This window comes from Crinia signifera, chromosome 2 (assembly GCF_055691185.1).
Source record: "Crinia signifera chromosome 2, ASM5569118v1, whole genome shotgun sequence".
In the NCBI taxonomy this organism is placed as follows: Eukaryota; Metazoa; Chordata; class Amphibia; order Anura; family Myobatrachidae; genus Crinia; species Crinia signifera.
Window position 1 is genome coordinate 326367141 of NC_139218.1, and position 16709 is coordinate 326383849.

The 16709-nt window shown below is 41.8% G+C and overlaps 1 protein-coding gene across 2 annotated transcripts in view; it reads left to right on the top strand.

Moving 5' to 3' along the window:
• LRP1 (LDL receptor related protein 1) overlaps positions 1–16709 on the top strand; it is a 254553-nt gene that overhangs the window by 76979 nt on the left and 160865 nt on the right. For both annotated transcript variants that reach the window (XM_083169349.1, XM_083169350.1), the window contains exons 4-6: positions 4274–4393; positions 6140–6268; positions 10152–10415. In XM_083169349.1, the coding sequence (XP_083025475.1) occupies positions 4274–4393; positions 6140–6268; positions 10152–10415 (513 nt within the window). The remainder of the gene's footprint in view (positions 1–4273; positions 4394–6139; positions 6269–10151; positions 10416–16709) is intronic.

Here is a 16709-nt window from a genome sequence, read left to right on the forward strand (position 1 = left end):
AAAGATCTGAAAAAGTATTGGTCTAAGTACAGATCCCTGGGGTACCCCTCTTGTAACCGTTCCCTCCTTTGACTGTACTCCCTTTATTACAACTCTGTTTTCTGTCCTGCAACCACGCTCTTATCCATTCAACTATCTTAAAATCCAATCCCAGGCTTTTAAGTTCATTTAACAGTCTGCAATGTGGGACAGTGTCAAAAGCCTTACTAAAGTCTAGATAAGCTACATCTACAGCCCCACCTTGATCTTTTACTTTAGTTACCCAGTCAAAAAAGTCAATAAGATTTGTTTGACATGATCTTCCCCCAGTAAACCCATGCTGTTTTGGATCCTGTAAATTGCTGGTTTTGAGAGATTCTACAACTCTTTGTTTTTAAGAGTGTTTCCATCAATTTCCCTACTACTGATGTAAGGCTCACTGGTCGATAGTTGCTTACCTCCTTCCTTTCTTCCACTTTTGTGCAGTGGGACTACATTCGCTGTTTTCCAGTGCTCTGGGATTACTCCAGTAGCTAGTGACTGGTTGAATAATTATGTTATTGGTTTTACCTTCTCCCATTTAAGCTATTTTAGTATCCTTGGATGTATCACATCTGGCCCCATTGATTTATCCACTTTCAGTTTTGAGAGTTCTGTGAGGTCTTTCTCCTCTGTAAATATAATATACTGTACTTATACAGACAAGTTTAGTAACCATTTCCTGTAGGGTCTGCATGAAGGATGCATGGACTGCATGAAGGATGACAGGCATTGGGCTGACCACTGAAGGTCGACAGGGAGTAGGTCGACATGGTTAAGGTGCATCCAAGCATTAGACTGACCGTGGGTAGGTCAACTGTCAAAATTCAACATGAGTTTTTTCATATTTGTTTGACCTGGATGTGGACATAGTCGACATAGACACCTCTTAAGAGTACCATGTCCCCTCGCATGGCTCACTGCTGACGCCATGCTTCAGGCATACTATATAAATTATTATTTGGCCCTGCTGTAGCGTATGGTAGGGTATGAAATACCACCTGTCTGCACATGTCGGCTCAAAAAAAAAAAAAAGTAGAAAAACTTATGCCGACCTTCCAATTGTCAACCAATGCTTGTGTCGACCTAATGAATTAATGAGTCTCCCTTCCTGTAAACCTAAAGCTTCTACATCTTCCTGCAATCTAAAGTTTGCAGCATGAATTGAAGTAAACGCCCAGTGATATGTTTCCCTAGTTGCCAGGACAACGTTGTGCAGAAAACCCGCCGTTTTTACGCAAGTTCTACTCCCTTTGCCCCAGTCTGTTTATAAATCACTTTATGATCATTCCAGAGATACTGCGGACTTTCAATCCTATTAATGTGACAGAATAATGGTCAGGTGATTTCTCTTATTCTGTTACTGAATTATTGCAAATCGTTGCCCTTGGAAATCCGTTCAACATTAGCACAGAAGTGGCGAGGAGGAAATGCAGCCATTACCATATTGTAACAGACAGGGTATTAATAAGAAAACGATGACTTTAAATTACTTTTCAAATTTTGTGCAAAAGAAGCATTAGCTTTTTAAGCTTTACATTTTGTTTTGTAGCTCACTTGTGTTTTACAGCACAAAGTAAATGGAAGTACAGTAAAGCGTTTTGTGTGTACTGGAGGTCAGGCAGTTTGTGGTGATAGGTTAACGCGCGTAGAGCTGTAATATGCTGATGTGGTTCTTTTACAGTTCTGGTGCTAAGAAACATTCAGGTCCTCAAACTACCAGATGCTGCAGATGCATATTTGAGGTTGTCCAAAGGAAGTGAAAAATAAGTCCTCTGGCTATCAAGTGTGCAGAAATCGCACATCTCATTAAGCAGTTGTTGTTTTTTGTATTGATATACAAAACTTTTGAACCAGATGTATTGTGATGCCTATAGCACAGCATTTTGTTCACACAATAGGGTTGCAATGCAGCTACCAAAATACTCGTAAACTACCCAGATACAGGGGGTTATTCTAGTTCACTCGCAAAGCCACAATCACTCTGTAATGGACAAAACCATATGCACTGCAGGTGGGGCTGATGTAACATGTGCAGAGAGAGTTAGATTTGGGTGGAGTTTGTACTTAAAACTGATATCTATATTGCAGTGTAAAAATAAAGCAGACAGTATTTACCCTGCACAGAAACAATAAAACATCCAAATCTAACTCTCTCTGCACATGTTACATCAGCCCCACCTGCAGTGCATATGGTTTTGTCCATAAGAGAGTGATTGTGCCTTTCCGAGTGAACCAGAATAATCCCCATAATGCGGATCTTTTAGTGCACATTTGATTATTAGACTTTTTTGGTTCAGTTACTTACTGTTTTCCCATAACCCTTTGCAGCCATCCATTTCTCAATGCTCAATGCGTTTGTTAAAGGTAGTCCTTTCTTTTTTCAATACGGTTGTGTGTGGCAATTACTTAGCTGTGGAACAGTCACACTTTATGGGATCATTGCACATAATAATTAATCTGTCCAATTAACTTCTCTGCATGTGGAATGCTAGGCATACAAACCCTAGGGAGATTTATTTTCTGTGTACACAGAGAACTAGACATGATGCTGCCATTTCCTCTTTTTCTGCTAGAGACTGCTTCATTTAGGACTTGTTCCTTGCCAAAGACAAGATAAATAAACCCTTAGGCATGAGCACTGAATATTAAACGTTGTACATATTAGTTAACAGTATGGTTGACACTTGACATTGGCAGCATAAACCTCCTTGGAAAGAAAAGAAGTAAAAAAAAAAACACAAACAAAACTGATAAAGTATGGTCCAGAAAAGTAAACACAAAAGAAATTCAAATGTAATAGATATTCAAAAGAAAAGTTCTTCAAAACAAAATCCAAAACCTTTTTATTTATTTATTTTTTATTTGATGTGTTTTCATTTTTGTTTGTTTTTGTCCTTCATGTATTTACCATATTTTTTATATTGTAATTCTTGTTATAACTATAACGTTGTTATTTATCAAAATGACTTGCAAAATGATCAGCGAATGATCAGTCCCCACCAGTGCTTGGCAGGTGAAGCCAAACTGTGTTATGCATTAAGGTGCCCATACACTGTACATCTATTGTATGCAATTTGGACTAGATTGCATTGCACATACTTTTTGAACTGTGCGACGGGATGTGCGCAGGAGCGCGCATCTCATCGCATTCGGCAATCGTACCGTGGATTCGGCATGAAAAGGCGGCGGTCGGGATCCCGGCGTTCAAAATCCCGACGCCGGAATCCAGAACGCCGAAATCCCGACAAGGGGGTGACGTGGATCCCCCCCCCCCTTGAGGGCTCGCTACGCTCGGCACACTAATTTATTCTCCCTCCGAGGGTGTCGTGGACACCCACGGGGGGAGAAAGTGTCAGGATTTCAGCGTTCAGGATTCCGGCGTCTGGATTTTGAACGCCGGGATCCCGACCGCCGGGATTTAAACTGCATCCCCATACCGTGTATGGGCACCTTAAGTCTGCTATTTCAAATAGCTGCTAAAACAGAGGTAATACTTATGTATATTATGTTGAAGCACGGTAATGCGTGCCTGAACCCTATCACCTGCCATTGATTTGAAATATCTTGTAAGCTGATATACAGTATTACCAATGTAAATGCAGTGTTTAACTGGTGTACACGGTGTAGCGAGTTTAATATCTAATCCGGTAAACCCAAAGAGCCAGATGTACTAAGCTTGAAAGTGATAAAATGAAGAGTGATTAAAATACCAGCCAATCCGCTACGAACAGCTAGGATGCATACTGGGTTTGAAAAATTACAGTTAGGGGCTGATTACTTAGTGATTTATCTCCATTTGATAACTTTTCAATGCTTAGTACATCTCCCAAAGGGCCAGATGCACAAAGTTTCAAAAGTGATAAAATAGAGAGTGATAAACAACCAGCCAATCAGCTCCCACCTGACATTTTTCAAAGACAGTCGGTGACCTGATGGGTAGGGGCTGATTGGTTGGTTTTTACCACTCTCCATTTTATCACTTTTGAAGCTTAGTGCATCTGGCCCCCCAACCTAAGCATGAAATGGCTTGTGCTGCTTTAGGTGCACATTTCTGTAGCTAGCTGCTCTTACATACATTCTGTTTGGGAGCATTGTGTGCTTTATATGACCTCAGTGTTGCAATAAGGTATGTTTTGACAGAGCTTTAAATGTATATTCTCATTAAATGCATTTTTTTAAATAGGAAATTATTAACCACACATGTGATGGATGATTTGCTGAGATTTATGCTTCTCTATTTTTTCTTACCTAGAATATGCTCACAACTGTACCATAGCGGGATGTCAGCACAACTGTGCACGTACCACGTCAGGACCAGTATGCTACTGTAATACCTCCTTCCAGCTTGCTGAAGACGGGAAGACATGCAATGGTCAGTAACTATGTTGCTTGCACAATGGTCAACAGCACATGATTGTGACTCAGCTCTGTCTTTTATTGCATAATGGTATAACAAATATTGAGAAAGACCGCAATGCTGATTAGTCACTTTACAAAGAAAGCAAACTGGTAAAAAATAAAAATGGAAACGCAGGAAAAGATATTGTGACCACTTGTTCCTTTTTAATGTAAAAAACAGTTGGTAACACAACTATTCTTATACACCTAGCCCTTTTGTGCCATAAGGCTCAACCCAATGGTTAAAAACAGAGGTAAATGTGGACACCTTGGAAATATTAAAGTAGCCATACACTTGACTTTCTTGACTTCTTCCCACGGAGAAGTCGGAGGCAGTCAACCTCCCTGAGCGGCAGGGTTGCATGCGATATATCGTATGTGTTCCTTTGGCATACAATATATCACGTATGATCCCAGCTACGCTTGCCCTGCTTGGATGCAATTAAACAGATCGCTTCTGCAGCTGGTGTGACTTGCACGGGACCGCACGTTACACCTCTTGTCAAATACAGTACAGTGCAATTTGAACACGTTTATGCGATTTTATCACCGCAGCCACATAAAAAAATGGCCAAATTGCATCCGAATTGCTCTACTGGATGACCAGCTTTAATTTTTCACAAGTCTGCTATGTTTACCCCCCTCTGTGGGGCTGCATTTGTGTTTATTGGAGGAAAACTGTGTCCATATTTTTGACATTTGTTTGCTGGGCATATATGAAGAGTAGGAAAGCCTACGGCCAACTGATACAGAGCTATCTTTCTCAGTATGCAGCCACCGATATAAGTAGATCCAAAACGGGAAGGCTAAGGCCCCTTTCACACCGAAACCCTGCACGGCCAAGAACAGTTGTTTACAAAGGTGGAGATGGCCACAGCCCGGCAGCCGTCCCTTCCAGTGGTGACAGCCATTATTAACTACTGTGTGGGGCACGGCTTATTGGCCGTGCAGTGTTTCGCCGCATGGCAGGAGCCGGAGCGTGTAAAATAGCCCTGAGGGAGTACTATGGACCAGACAGACCAGTAGCAGCTTGAGTGCTGCAGTCTTATTACTGATTTATGAAGTTGCCATTGCCTTCTGTAATCTGGGGCTGCCTCTTGCCAACCAGGAGAGCGCTGACTAGATTCCTGCATGACTATTGGGCACAGAAAACAGACATAAAGAAAACTTATTATGAGAGAAAATTAAAACTTTTTTTGTATAATTTTTCCTTAACTTCGAGCCCCTGGTGGCGAGCTAAATGGCGGATAGTGCTGATAGCTCGCTGTCTGAGAATTCAGCAGCCTCCCCTTCAGTCACCGTTTCCACCTCGTCTGTTCCCTGAGGCGAGGTGGAAACTGCGGGTGTGGCCATCAAAACGGCGGGGCATGCCACAAAATGCAGCAGGCTCCCTGTATTTGTAGCAAACCTCGCAATTTAAGGGATTCCTCACCATCCTCTGACAGCGACGGGCAGGGGGGAAAGACGCTCAATGTTTATGCAATGAGCGGCTTTCACCCCCATTGACACCGATCATCGCTGTCCATACACGCTGGCCAAAATTGACCAGTGTGTATGGACCTTAAGATTGCATAGGAAAAGCAATGTCTTCATTTTGCTTATTTGTACTATTACATAATTAAGAAATATGTTTATATGCTTTATTACTGTGTGTTAATGATTTGTAAAAGTACTATAGCTTGGTGAAATATGAATGCATCACCCTCTCCTCTTTGCTTAGACTTTGATGAATGTACGCTGTATGGAACATGTAGCCAGACCTGCCAGAACACGGAAGGCTCGTACACTTGTAGATGTGTGGAGGGATATCTGCTCCAGCCTGACAACAAGTCCTGCAAAGCTAAGAACGGTAACACTTGTTTGTATGCTAAAGTCTGATTATGCATCATGTTACAGTCTGGTAGCTAGCACATAGGAATACTAGTGATCTGACTGGCTGGTAAGGCCCCTTTCAGACCGCACTTAAAACCGGTATTGTGCCGTTTTTTTTACAGTTTTAAAACGGTAATCTGTGTGGTCTGAAAGGTGCAGAACTCATTTACCATTTTAAAAAAGCAGTTTATGCTAAACGGTTAAATTGGAGGGTCCTACCCGTTTCAGACCCGGTATTTTTGCAACAAAATCGGGTCTGAAATGGTATTTAGGACCCAGTCAATGAGCGGACCCAGCGCAGTGAATATTTAATGAGCGCTCATTAAATATTCATAGGCAATTCCCCCCCCCAATGTGTTTAAGAAACCCCCCTCCTGCTCTGCCATAAGGCATACGATGGTATGCGATGCGATGTTATACAATTATAAATTGTATACCATCGAATTGTATGGCATATACAATAGTATACGATTTTAAATTGTATAAGCACCCTAATGGGTGTTTTCAATGTTAAATGTACCCCCCTATAAGATAAATAATTGTATAAGCACCGTAATAGGTGCTTACAATGTTAAAAGCACCCCCACGCCACCCGTACTATCAACGCCAACCCGAAGCGTGGCGAGCGGCGATGGTACGCGTCCTCTGACCTTTTCATACCCCCACTATCCACATCGGCATGGAGTTGATTTTATATAGTGTGGCGAGCCACCGAAGCGTGGCGAGCGGACGCAGAATACATGTGAAGTAATGTGTGTCCCCTCGTGGGGCTCGCCACGCTTCGGGCTCGGTACGCTCGCCACTATATATATAGAATCAACTCCACAGCTCTGCTGTTTTATGCTTTGTAACTTTTGAAACTTTTGGCTGCAAGGTACTCATTAGCTGGCTTATATATTTGCCAAAACCTGCACATGGGGGTGCAGACCAGGGCTTAAAGTGGTCCTGGAGAGGTGGTGGGTCTCTCCTTTCTCTCTGCCACCTAATTTCCCCACTCCTCTCATTGGACAGAGCCAGGGCCAGTGGTAGAGTTTTGGCATCCCCCTGCGAACTATAATGCTTTTCTGTTCATAATACTGTGCAGGGCCAAGGTAGAAGAACTAGGAGCCGATTGGCTGGTTGTTTATCACTCTCCGCTTTTTGAAGCATACATCTGACCCTTTAGCCCCTGGTGCAGACAGTGACCTCTTACTGCAATCGAGCCCTTCACCACCTATCCGCCCTCTTATCAGCTGTAGCATTTGTGGGATATATGTGACAGCTGACAGACTGCATGTCAGACATAAACTCCATTTGTCAGTTCTCTCCAGTCCCATCCTCGCCTACCTACTGACTAGGTGCTATGTATTCCAGGGTTCATGTTATTTCTTGTAGCATTTTGAAGTATATGGAATATACAATATTGTTTTATTGTATATCACTTACACTCAGGTTTGCCATTTCTGTTTTTGAAATCGGTTATTTATTTTCTGGTGGAAATTTTTCCTGTAATGTTAGGGTGACACATTCTCTCTGTCTGTCTGTACATGATATAATGCAACAAGTTATTGCTCCATAAAATATGCTGGGGATTGGTCACACATTATAGCAAAATATGGTACAGTTTTGAAATCATTACCCTCTGTTGTTCTCCGGTCAATCTACCCTTGCGATTACCTCTATGCTTCTGTCCCTAATCTTGGTCTATTCTCTTCCCGACACACACGCACACACACGCGCTGATCAAAATTAAGAGGCATCAATTCCAAATGGGGCTCCTGGGGTACCTCTGATTTTGTCTTTCTCATTCTTGCCTACAACTTGCCACGCCGTTGCACTAGAGCCATCGTCACAGAAACTGGAAAAGGTGGTCATCCTCCCAACCCACACATAGCACCACATTATCGTGACAATCTTGACTTCTAGAGAGCAGCTTATATTCGTGTCCTGGTTAGACACAGAACAATTAGTCTGAGCTGAGTCTTGGGGAGTCCTGGTCTTGTGCTTCTAGGGGGCACATGAAACTGAAGCGAGTAGTCGTCAAGCTTGGTTTTGGCTGGGGCTACATCAGGTGTATTGATTTGTGTGAGGGGGATAGAGGTTGTGTGCTAATCATCAGGCCATCCAATACCGGGTCTTGCCTTGACAAAGCGGTTATGAGAAAGTGCGTGCTCGGCAACTCAGCCGTGCGGACACAGCTGACTGTGTGCTCCGTGCTTCCACTTACTATATCTGTACGGTGACAGCCGCTCCGGTTTCAGCCCTTTTCAGGGCTCTGCCCGCTCATGTGTTTAGCTATGTGCTTAATGCCAGCTTAAATTATTACTATTAGAAATACCCACCTGTGGAGAGAGACACTGGCAGAGACTCCAAATATTGGAGCCTGCTGCAGGAGTTTGATTTAACCCCATTAATACTAGCTCTCATTGGTCCGGTATATGTGAACCATGTCCAATTAATTTACTAACAGCAGAAACTGCATGTACAAGAGTTAGGGAAGAAATAAATTTTATATCTCAAATACTCATTTATGTGAGGATTCAGTCCATCCCTTTATCATTTGCCCACAGGGTTAACGACAGTAGTAACACACAGAGCCGAGTGCAGTGTAACCAATCTGGGTGAATGATACATCCAATACAATTTTTGGTATACAATTGTTGCCAACTTTAGGATACAACGTTGTACAATCTGCTTGTTTAGCAAATGTCATATAATAAAAGTATCTGTTCAAAGGAATCTTATAAATTCCCAGGTTGTGTAACAGCCTGAACTGAGCTTGTCCCACTTGAAATCGTTTGAAAAGCGTTAAAATAAGTGGAGCACAAACGGCACGTCCGCATGTGTCAAGTTTTAACACACACCACCTGTCACATGTTTGTTTATTTGTGTGTTTTAATATTTTTCGCTTGCTTTAAAAATCAATAAATAAAAGTTTTATGTTTTATGAATAAAACATCTTGGTGCACTACACCATGACAAATCTTTTTCTTTCCTTCTTTACCCAACCAATAGCGGGGACTTCAACTGGGTCCGTGGAGAAAAAGCGTGTAAAGTTCTATGAAAAACAGTCCTTAAGGGGCACCAATGGTTTCTTTAACCTTGATGCCATTTACCTTTAATTATGCCACTGTCATTGTAGGGTAAGAAAAAAAAGTGTTATGGTTTGAGTACAGCAAGGGGGCCCACAAACTAGTACTTTCTATAGGGCCCCCAGGGGTCTTATTCCAGTGCTAGCTGCATCTGTGAATGCTTTACATGCATCCGAATAGCCACAAACCTTTGCATTTGCAGCAGTTATAATTATCCCCAGACATTTACTTTATCGTTGCCTAGGCTACAAGTCTGTCTACATTCCCTTGTCAACTGTTTGCTAATTGCAAGTGCCCCATTGCCGCCCAGTTTTACACCCATTTGGCTGAAAGTGGAAAAGTGATTGAGTTGGCTACATCTCTAAATAGGATTAAAGTGTTTACCTTGGAGGCATGTGCTCTGCAAAACATTACAGATGTGGCTCCAAATTGGGCTCAGTTTCTTTAATATTTGACATGCAGTAGGAGGAGAAATGAAGATGGTGACTTCTGAGTCTCCAGTTCCTGTACACCTCGCTGCCAAGGATTATTACCCCACTGACTGCTGGGTATATTTCCTTCTGAAAGGAAGCTGCGGTTCTCGCCGCTGTGCATTATGAAACTGAAAACTGCATTTTTTCTTTAATTAAATTATTTGAACATACAAATAAATGCTCTAAGCTAATGCACTCCCACTAACCTTTCATTTCAGAATATTAGTTTTTTTTTTATTTTTTAAATGTTGCAAATACTTCTATGATGAGCTGTCCATATAAAATGTTTAATGACATGCTTTTTTACCTTTCTCAGAGCCAGTTGACAGACCTACAGTGTTGCTTATTGCCAGCACACAGAATATCTTAGCCACATACTTGAATGGGTCTCCTGTGCCAACTATTAACCCAACCAGCACAAAACAAACAACGGCAATGGATTTCAACTATGTAGAGGAGACGGTGTGCTGGATCAATATGGGAGACAGCCCTTCCCAGACTACACTAAACTGTGCCAAAATTCCAAACCTGAAGGGTTTTACAGAAGAGCGAACCATCAACATCTCGCTGAGCCTACATAGTAAGTTTTATTCTGAATTAGTCATTCTATACGTCTTGCATTTTACTTTTAGCATTTTTTTTGTCCCTACATTACCCAAATGTTGCTGTGATATGGTTTCACTGTATTTATGGTATACCAATGGTCTTTTTGGCTTTGGAATATATTTGGTTAGTACATGGTGGTGTTTGCAGTGTGTATGAGAGGTTGTGCCTGCAGAGGAGCATCTGTCCTGCCTGGGACTAGAGTTATCGACAGATTATTTTTGCCCCACGTCCCCAGGCACCTTCTACATCTTGTTCCTCTGTTGCCATGTTCCAGATTAATAAATCGTTTATTTTACTGATATGTAATCTAATTGTTGCAATACATGAGAGTTCATTATATGGTGAAATTGTGATTGATGGACAGCTGTGGGCTTTTTGCTAGCCGTACTTTGGCCCTGATTCCTGCCTGCACGCTGGGCTGCGAGTGTTCGGCACCCAGGGAGCAGTTAAACACCGCCCTGCCGAATGCACGCCCCTGTGCACAGCTGAGAACTCATTCGCCGCTGTACACAGAGAGGGAAAATTGTTTACCTTCGAATGATATCCTCCCTGCTCACAGCGCCAAGTAAGCCAGGGTTTACTCAGCGCTGCAAAGGCAGTGGGGAGATGGAAGGCGCTGATGACGACAGCGGTCCTCCCTCCCATTGGCCAGGGAATGCCTTCAATTTCCAGGGCACTCATGGAAAATGCCGGCTAGCCTTCGATAGTGTCGACCTGCGAACCACGATCGAAGGCTAGCCTTCGCTTTCTGCCTTCGGGCGGAAGGCTAACACGTGTACCGTGTGTGGTCCTCAGATAAGTGCGTCAGACAGACATCCATACATCCCCACTTTTAGAAGCTTTAGTAAATTTACCCCTAAAATGATATCTATATTGCAGTGTAAAAATAAAGCAGCCAGTATTTGCTATGCACAGAAACAAAATAACCCACCCAAATGTAACTCTCTCTGCACATGTTACATCAACACAGTGCAGTGCATTAGAGAGAGAATTTGCTTTTGCAAGTGAACTAGAACCAGGCCATGAATGCTGTGTTGGCGAGGAAACAGTACACGGTTTTGTATAAGCTCTTTAAAATACATTTTTTTTTCTCAGTGTTGATGTTTTCGAGGCTTTAGGGACTGTACTTGGCGTTATTTCACATTTCCAGAGAAGGAACCATACAACTCACACCCCAGAGGGTGTACGGTCTCGAGGTCTACAACAATTAGGTCAACACCACTAGGTCGACATGCAGTTTTCATTCTTTTTGAGGCGACATATGCCGAAAGCCGGTATTTTGTACCCTACCATCCACTAGGGCATGGTGGAAGAATAAAATAGTGTGCCGAGCATAGCGAGTCACTGTGCCCGAAGCATGGCGAGCCATGAGAGGGGACGCGGTGCATTTCTTTCGTGTCGACCGTCGGCATTTGGGGCAAAAAAAGTGAAAAACCCCATGTCGACCTAATGACCCTGTCGACATCACCCCATGTCAACCTTCAGTCCTTTTGACCTAGTTGTGTCGACCTAATGATTTTTGACCTAGTTGCTGTCTTTTCAATGATCCATTGAATGGTAACAAGATTTTAGATTTATATTCTAGAACTATATCTTTTTTATTGGCGTATATAAGTGTTTTTTTTTTCTTTTTTAATCTAAATTTAATATGTGTTGGAGGCTGTTGTTTTATATGTAAGATCTAGGGTCTAAAATGATGCCTTTTTCCCCATAGGGCTTGGGTTAAAGTAGATCTATTCCAGCTAAATGCATAGAGCTGTAGGGCTCCCCAGCTGTGTTTCCTCTAAGATGGTTTAAATGCCAGTTTTGATGTGTCATCGGCCTGCGTGCTACTGGCATAGTAAAGAGACAATCTGTACAGACAGCAGCCGAAGACTTAGGCGATGATTTAAACTGAAGCTTAGTCATTTAGAGCACGGCCAAAACAGGCTATGGAAGGACATGTAGAAGGGAGCAGTCAGGAATGTTTTGCTGCAAAATGTACTAACTGGTGCTAGAGCAAAGCAAAAGGATGCTGACCTTACTGCCTGGATCTAACTTCTCCACACACTACTTGGTTTGAATATACTGCATACAGTACTTTGAAAACCCGCTGAGTGCCGTCTGGCACCCTCCAAGCCCGGCAAGGGGATAAACCTACAGCAACAACGGCGGCACAACTGGACTTCAGAAAAATAGAACAGGCCACAAGGGTATAAGCGTTTTAACTCCTTTCACTGTTCTGATGAAGGTGTAAAATCCGAAAGCTTAACACTTATAACCTGTTCTATTATTGTGAAGTCCAGTGAGTGCCGCCCTTGTTGCTGTTAAAAAAAAAAAAAATTAAATTATATAATAATTTGAGAGAGCTACAGTAGATTGCGATATTGACTTTTTTAAAAGCAAATTTATTTACTGAATAGTCAACTCTGTTTAAATAACTTTAGACAAAGGGACATTCAAAATGAATTCCTTAATTAGAACTGTATTACCTTTTGGTTATATCTTTCCTTTAATGAATTTGCTGTCAGTCATGTGTTGCACTGCTGGACTCCACACCCGTGGAGAATGATGAATGTGCATCAGTGTCATAGAGCTGTCAGTAAGGTTTACAGCAGAAGGGTCAGTCAAGCTTGCATGCAGCTAGTTGTATCCGTTGTAGAATAAGCCACAGCTTCTGCTGGGAGTATTACATTCCTGTTGTGGTTTTTTTTTTTAGGTTCTTTATAAAAAAAAAAAAAAATGTATTTTCAGATAAGAGCTATTGAGAGCCTGCTCCTCCCTAATAATAGTATGATTTTACATTCAACTGTTTGATGAATCTGTGTAGTAGATTTGACTCCATTCTCCAAATAGCTAAAACTTGAATAAGTAAAGAGAAAAAAATATATATATATATTGTTGACAAGTGTTTGATGAATAAGAGGAACCTTGTGTGAGGATTTTACACAGAAACCTCTTAACAGTAAATGTTGTTAATGACGGCTCTTTGATAACATGGGATGAGATCTTTCCTCGCCAATGCAGCACTGAAACAAATCCCATCTTCACAGGTTATTGAAGGAATATTGAAACATGATCATGTTAGCACTGAATTAAGTCACATAATGGCCAGATGCACTAAGCTTCACAGGTGATAAAATGGAGATTGATAAACAACCAATCACTTTTGCAGCTTAGTGCATCTGGCCCTATATGTTTTTTAACTTGCTGATTTTTAATATGAGTTTTTCTCCTTCAGAAGAATTCAGTTGCGCACCACTAATTAATGGGTGCCTGACAGAGCTATTCATTTGGTTTTGGGCAACTACGTCCCCGATGCCGGTACACGTCGTCTAATGTGCACCTAGCATAAAACTATAAAGCTTACACGGTTGTAATTTCTATTGCGTGCGTTCTAAAGCATAGTACAGGCTCCGTTTCTTAGTGATTAGTTAGGGACCTGTGCATATGTGTAGTGATTATTGCTGAATTAGAGTTTATTGGTTATGAGCTGATTTGAAAGTTAATGGTTTTGAATTTATATCTTGTTCTTGCATATTTCATGAATCACTCTTTTATTGTTTTTATGAATTTTTCTAGATAAGCCAGTAGCTAGATAGAGCAACCTTTATTCAACACTTACGTTACATTAATGCTATGGCTTCATTGGCAGCAGTAGCTACCGGCAAACCGATGACTTAAATGTCCTTTCCTAATGTAGAAATCTAGAATTTGATGGTAGATAAGAACCACTAAGCCCATCGAGGCTGCCCCATTTTTACCTTTTTAGTAACCTCAACCTTATTTGATTTTTAATTGTTTGTAAGAATATTCATATGTCAATGCAATACATGTTTAAAATTGCTCTACGGACTCGGACAACTCTGACACGCTATTCCACGTATTCACTACCCTGTCTGTGAAGCAGCTTTCCTTAAATTTCCCCTTCACCTTCCTCCTTCTCATCTCCGTGCATGTCCTTGTGTTCTACTACTTCCTTTGAAGAATGTGTCCCTCCTGGACCTTGTTCATACCATTTGGATATGTGAAAGTTTATATCATGTCCCCAGTTTCCCTTCTCTGCACCATACTATACAGCAGGCTTTCCCAACCACGGTCCTCAAGGCACACCAACAGTGCAGGTTTTGTAGATATCCAGGCTTGAGCACAGGTGACTTAATTATTATCTGAGGGATTCTGATTAAACCATCTGTGCTGAAGCCTGGATATCACTAAAACTTGCACTGTTGGTGTGCCTTGAGGGCCGTGGTTGGGAAAGCCTGCTATACAGGTTAAGATCTTTTAGTCTTTCCTGATAAGTTTTATTTTGTTGGCCATTCACCATTTTATTTGCCCTTCTTTGTACACTCCAATGTATTTATATATTCCTTCAATTCAAGTCCTATACATAAAGGAGTGCATGAGCAGCAAAATGGGGCAGTACGGATGGTGTAATAGTTAGCAATGGTAGCACAGCGCTGAGGTCATGGGTTCAATTCCCACCATTGCCCTAACTGTGCAGAGTTTGTATATTCTCACTGTGCCTGGTTGGGTTTCCTCTGGGTACTTCGATTTCCTCCCACAATTCAATTAAAACATATACTGGTATTGGCTACCAACAAATTAACCCTAGAATGTCTGTGTGAGTGTATACATGTGGTAGGGAATATAGATTGTAAGCTCCACTGGGGCAGGGACTGATGTGAATGTTCACATATTCTCTGTAAAGCGCTGCGGGATAAGAAACTGATGATGATAATAGTAAGTAGCCTGGCAGTGACTACAATTATTTGTTTACAACTGAGTGCACCAATGTGGCGGTGATAGAATGGACAGTGAGTATCAAGTGACTAACTAGCAGCAGTAGCATTGGTTGGTAGCAGCAGGTTACTGATGCTAAAGGGAAACATATCTGTAAAATCTCACCCTCTGACAAAGTAGTAAAGTAGTGTTCATTCTAGCACCTGCTATCTTTGAAAACCCGTGCAGTTCCTCTTTCCTGCCTGGGTTGTCGCTGTCTGCTGTGGTGTTTCTAGCACAGGTCTGGTTTGCATATCAGTGCTGATATACAGACCACACTGTGCTAGAAGCACTACAGTAGACAGCGAAACCCCAGGCAGGGAAGAGGAACTGCATGGGTTTTAAAAGATAATGGGTGCTAGAATGAACAGTAGTAAAGTAAGCCTATACTGTCACAATGACATTATCCAAGCTGACTTATTGGTAATGACAGAAAGTCCAATCACATGGACAGAATTTGGTCCATTCACCTGAGACTCTGGCTGCTAGACCTTTTCTAATTTGTCAACTAATAACATGTTATAACTCAATTGAATGCTTGAGTAGACATCTAGAATCAGTCCAGTACCATAGCCATAGAGCTGATGTAACAGTTCATAGTGTAGTTGTATGGTGTTACACTCAGATTTGAATTTAAGTATAGTTTTGCTTCATTGTATTGTATTTAAAAAGCTACTCCCCTCAGCCTGATCCTCCATCCATCCAATATTCAAATATTCTCTGTAAAGCGCTGTGGAATATGTGTGCGCTATATAATAAACTGCTAATAAATAAAATACTTCTTGAATATTTCAGTATAGGCATCGTATAGTCCACTTAGGCAGTCCTTTATTGACTGCTGTTTCAGTGCTAAATGCACCTTCCTCATGTGTCAGCCATATGAAACACCTACTGTCTCAGCATGGGGTATAAATACCTTACTTAATAATGCCCTCACCTGTGCATACTATGTATATGTTTATATCTTTCTGGAGAGATGACCTCCAGAATTGAACACAATAAGGCAAATGTATTAAGCCTGCTAAAGTGATAAAGTGGAACGTGATCACCCACCAGCCAATTAACTCCTTCTGTCAATTTTAAACACATCTGATTGGCTGGTGCTTCTTATTTTTTACTTTACCGGGCTCAATACATATGCCCCAGTATTCCAGATGAGGCAGTGACATTATTACCTAGTTTTCTTTCCCTATGCAGCAAACATCTGACTTGCTTTGGTACATTGTTTCCCAGGCTTTAAGTCACCTTAAACCAGGGGTGTCCAAGCTTGCGATGAGGGACAGATTTGGTGAGATGAAAATGTGGGGGCCGACCATTCAGCCTGACATTCTTTGAATCATTAATCATCAGAATGGTCCCTCGCTCTGCCCCCATTCACTGTATGTCCCCCAGCCTGCCCCCATTCACTGTATGTCCCCCAGCGTGCCCCTCCTTCACTGTATGTTCCCCTCTCTGCACCCATTAACTTTGTCCCACAGCCTGCCCCCTTCTCTTAATGTCCATCAAT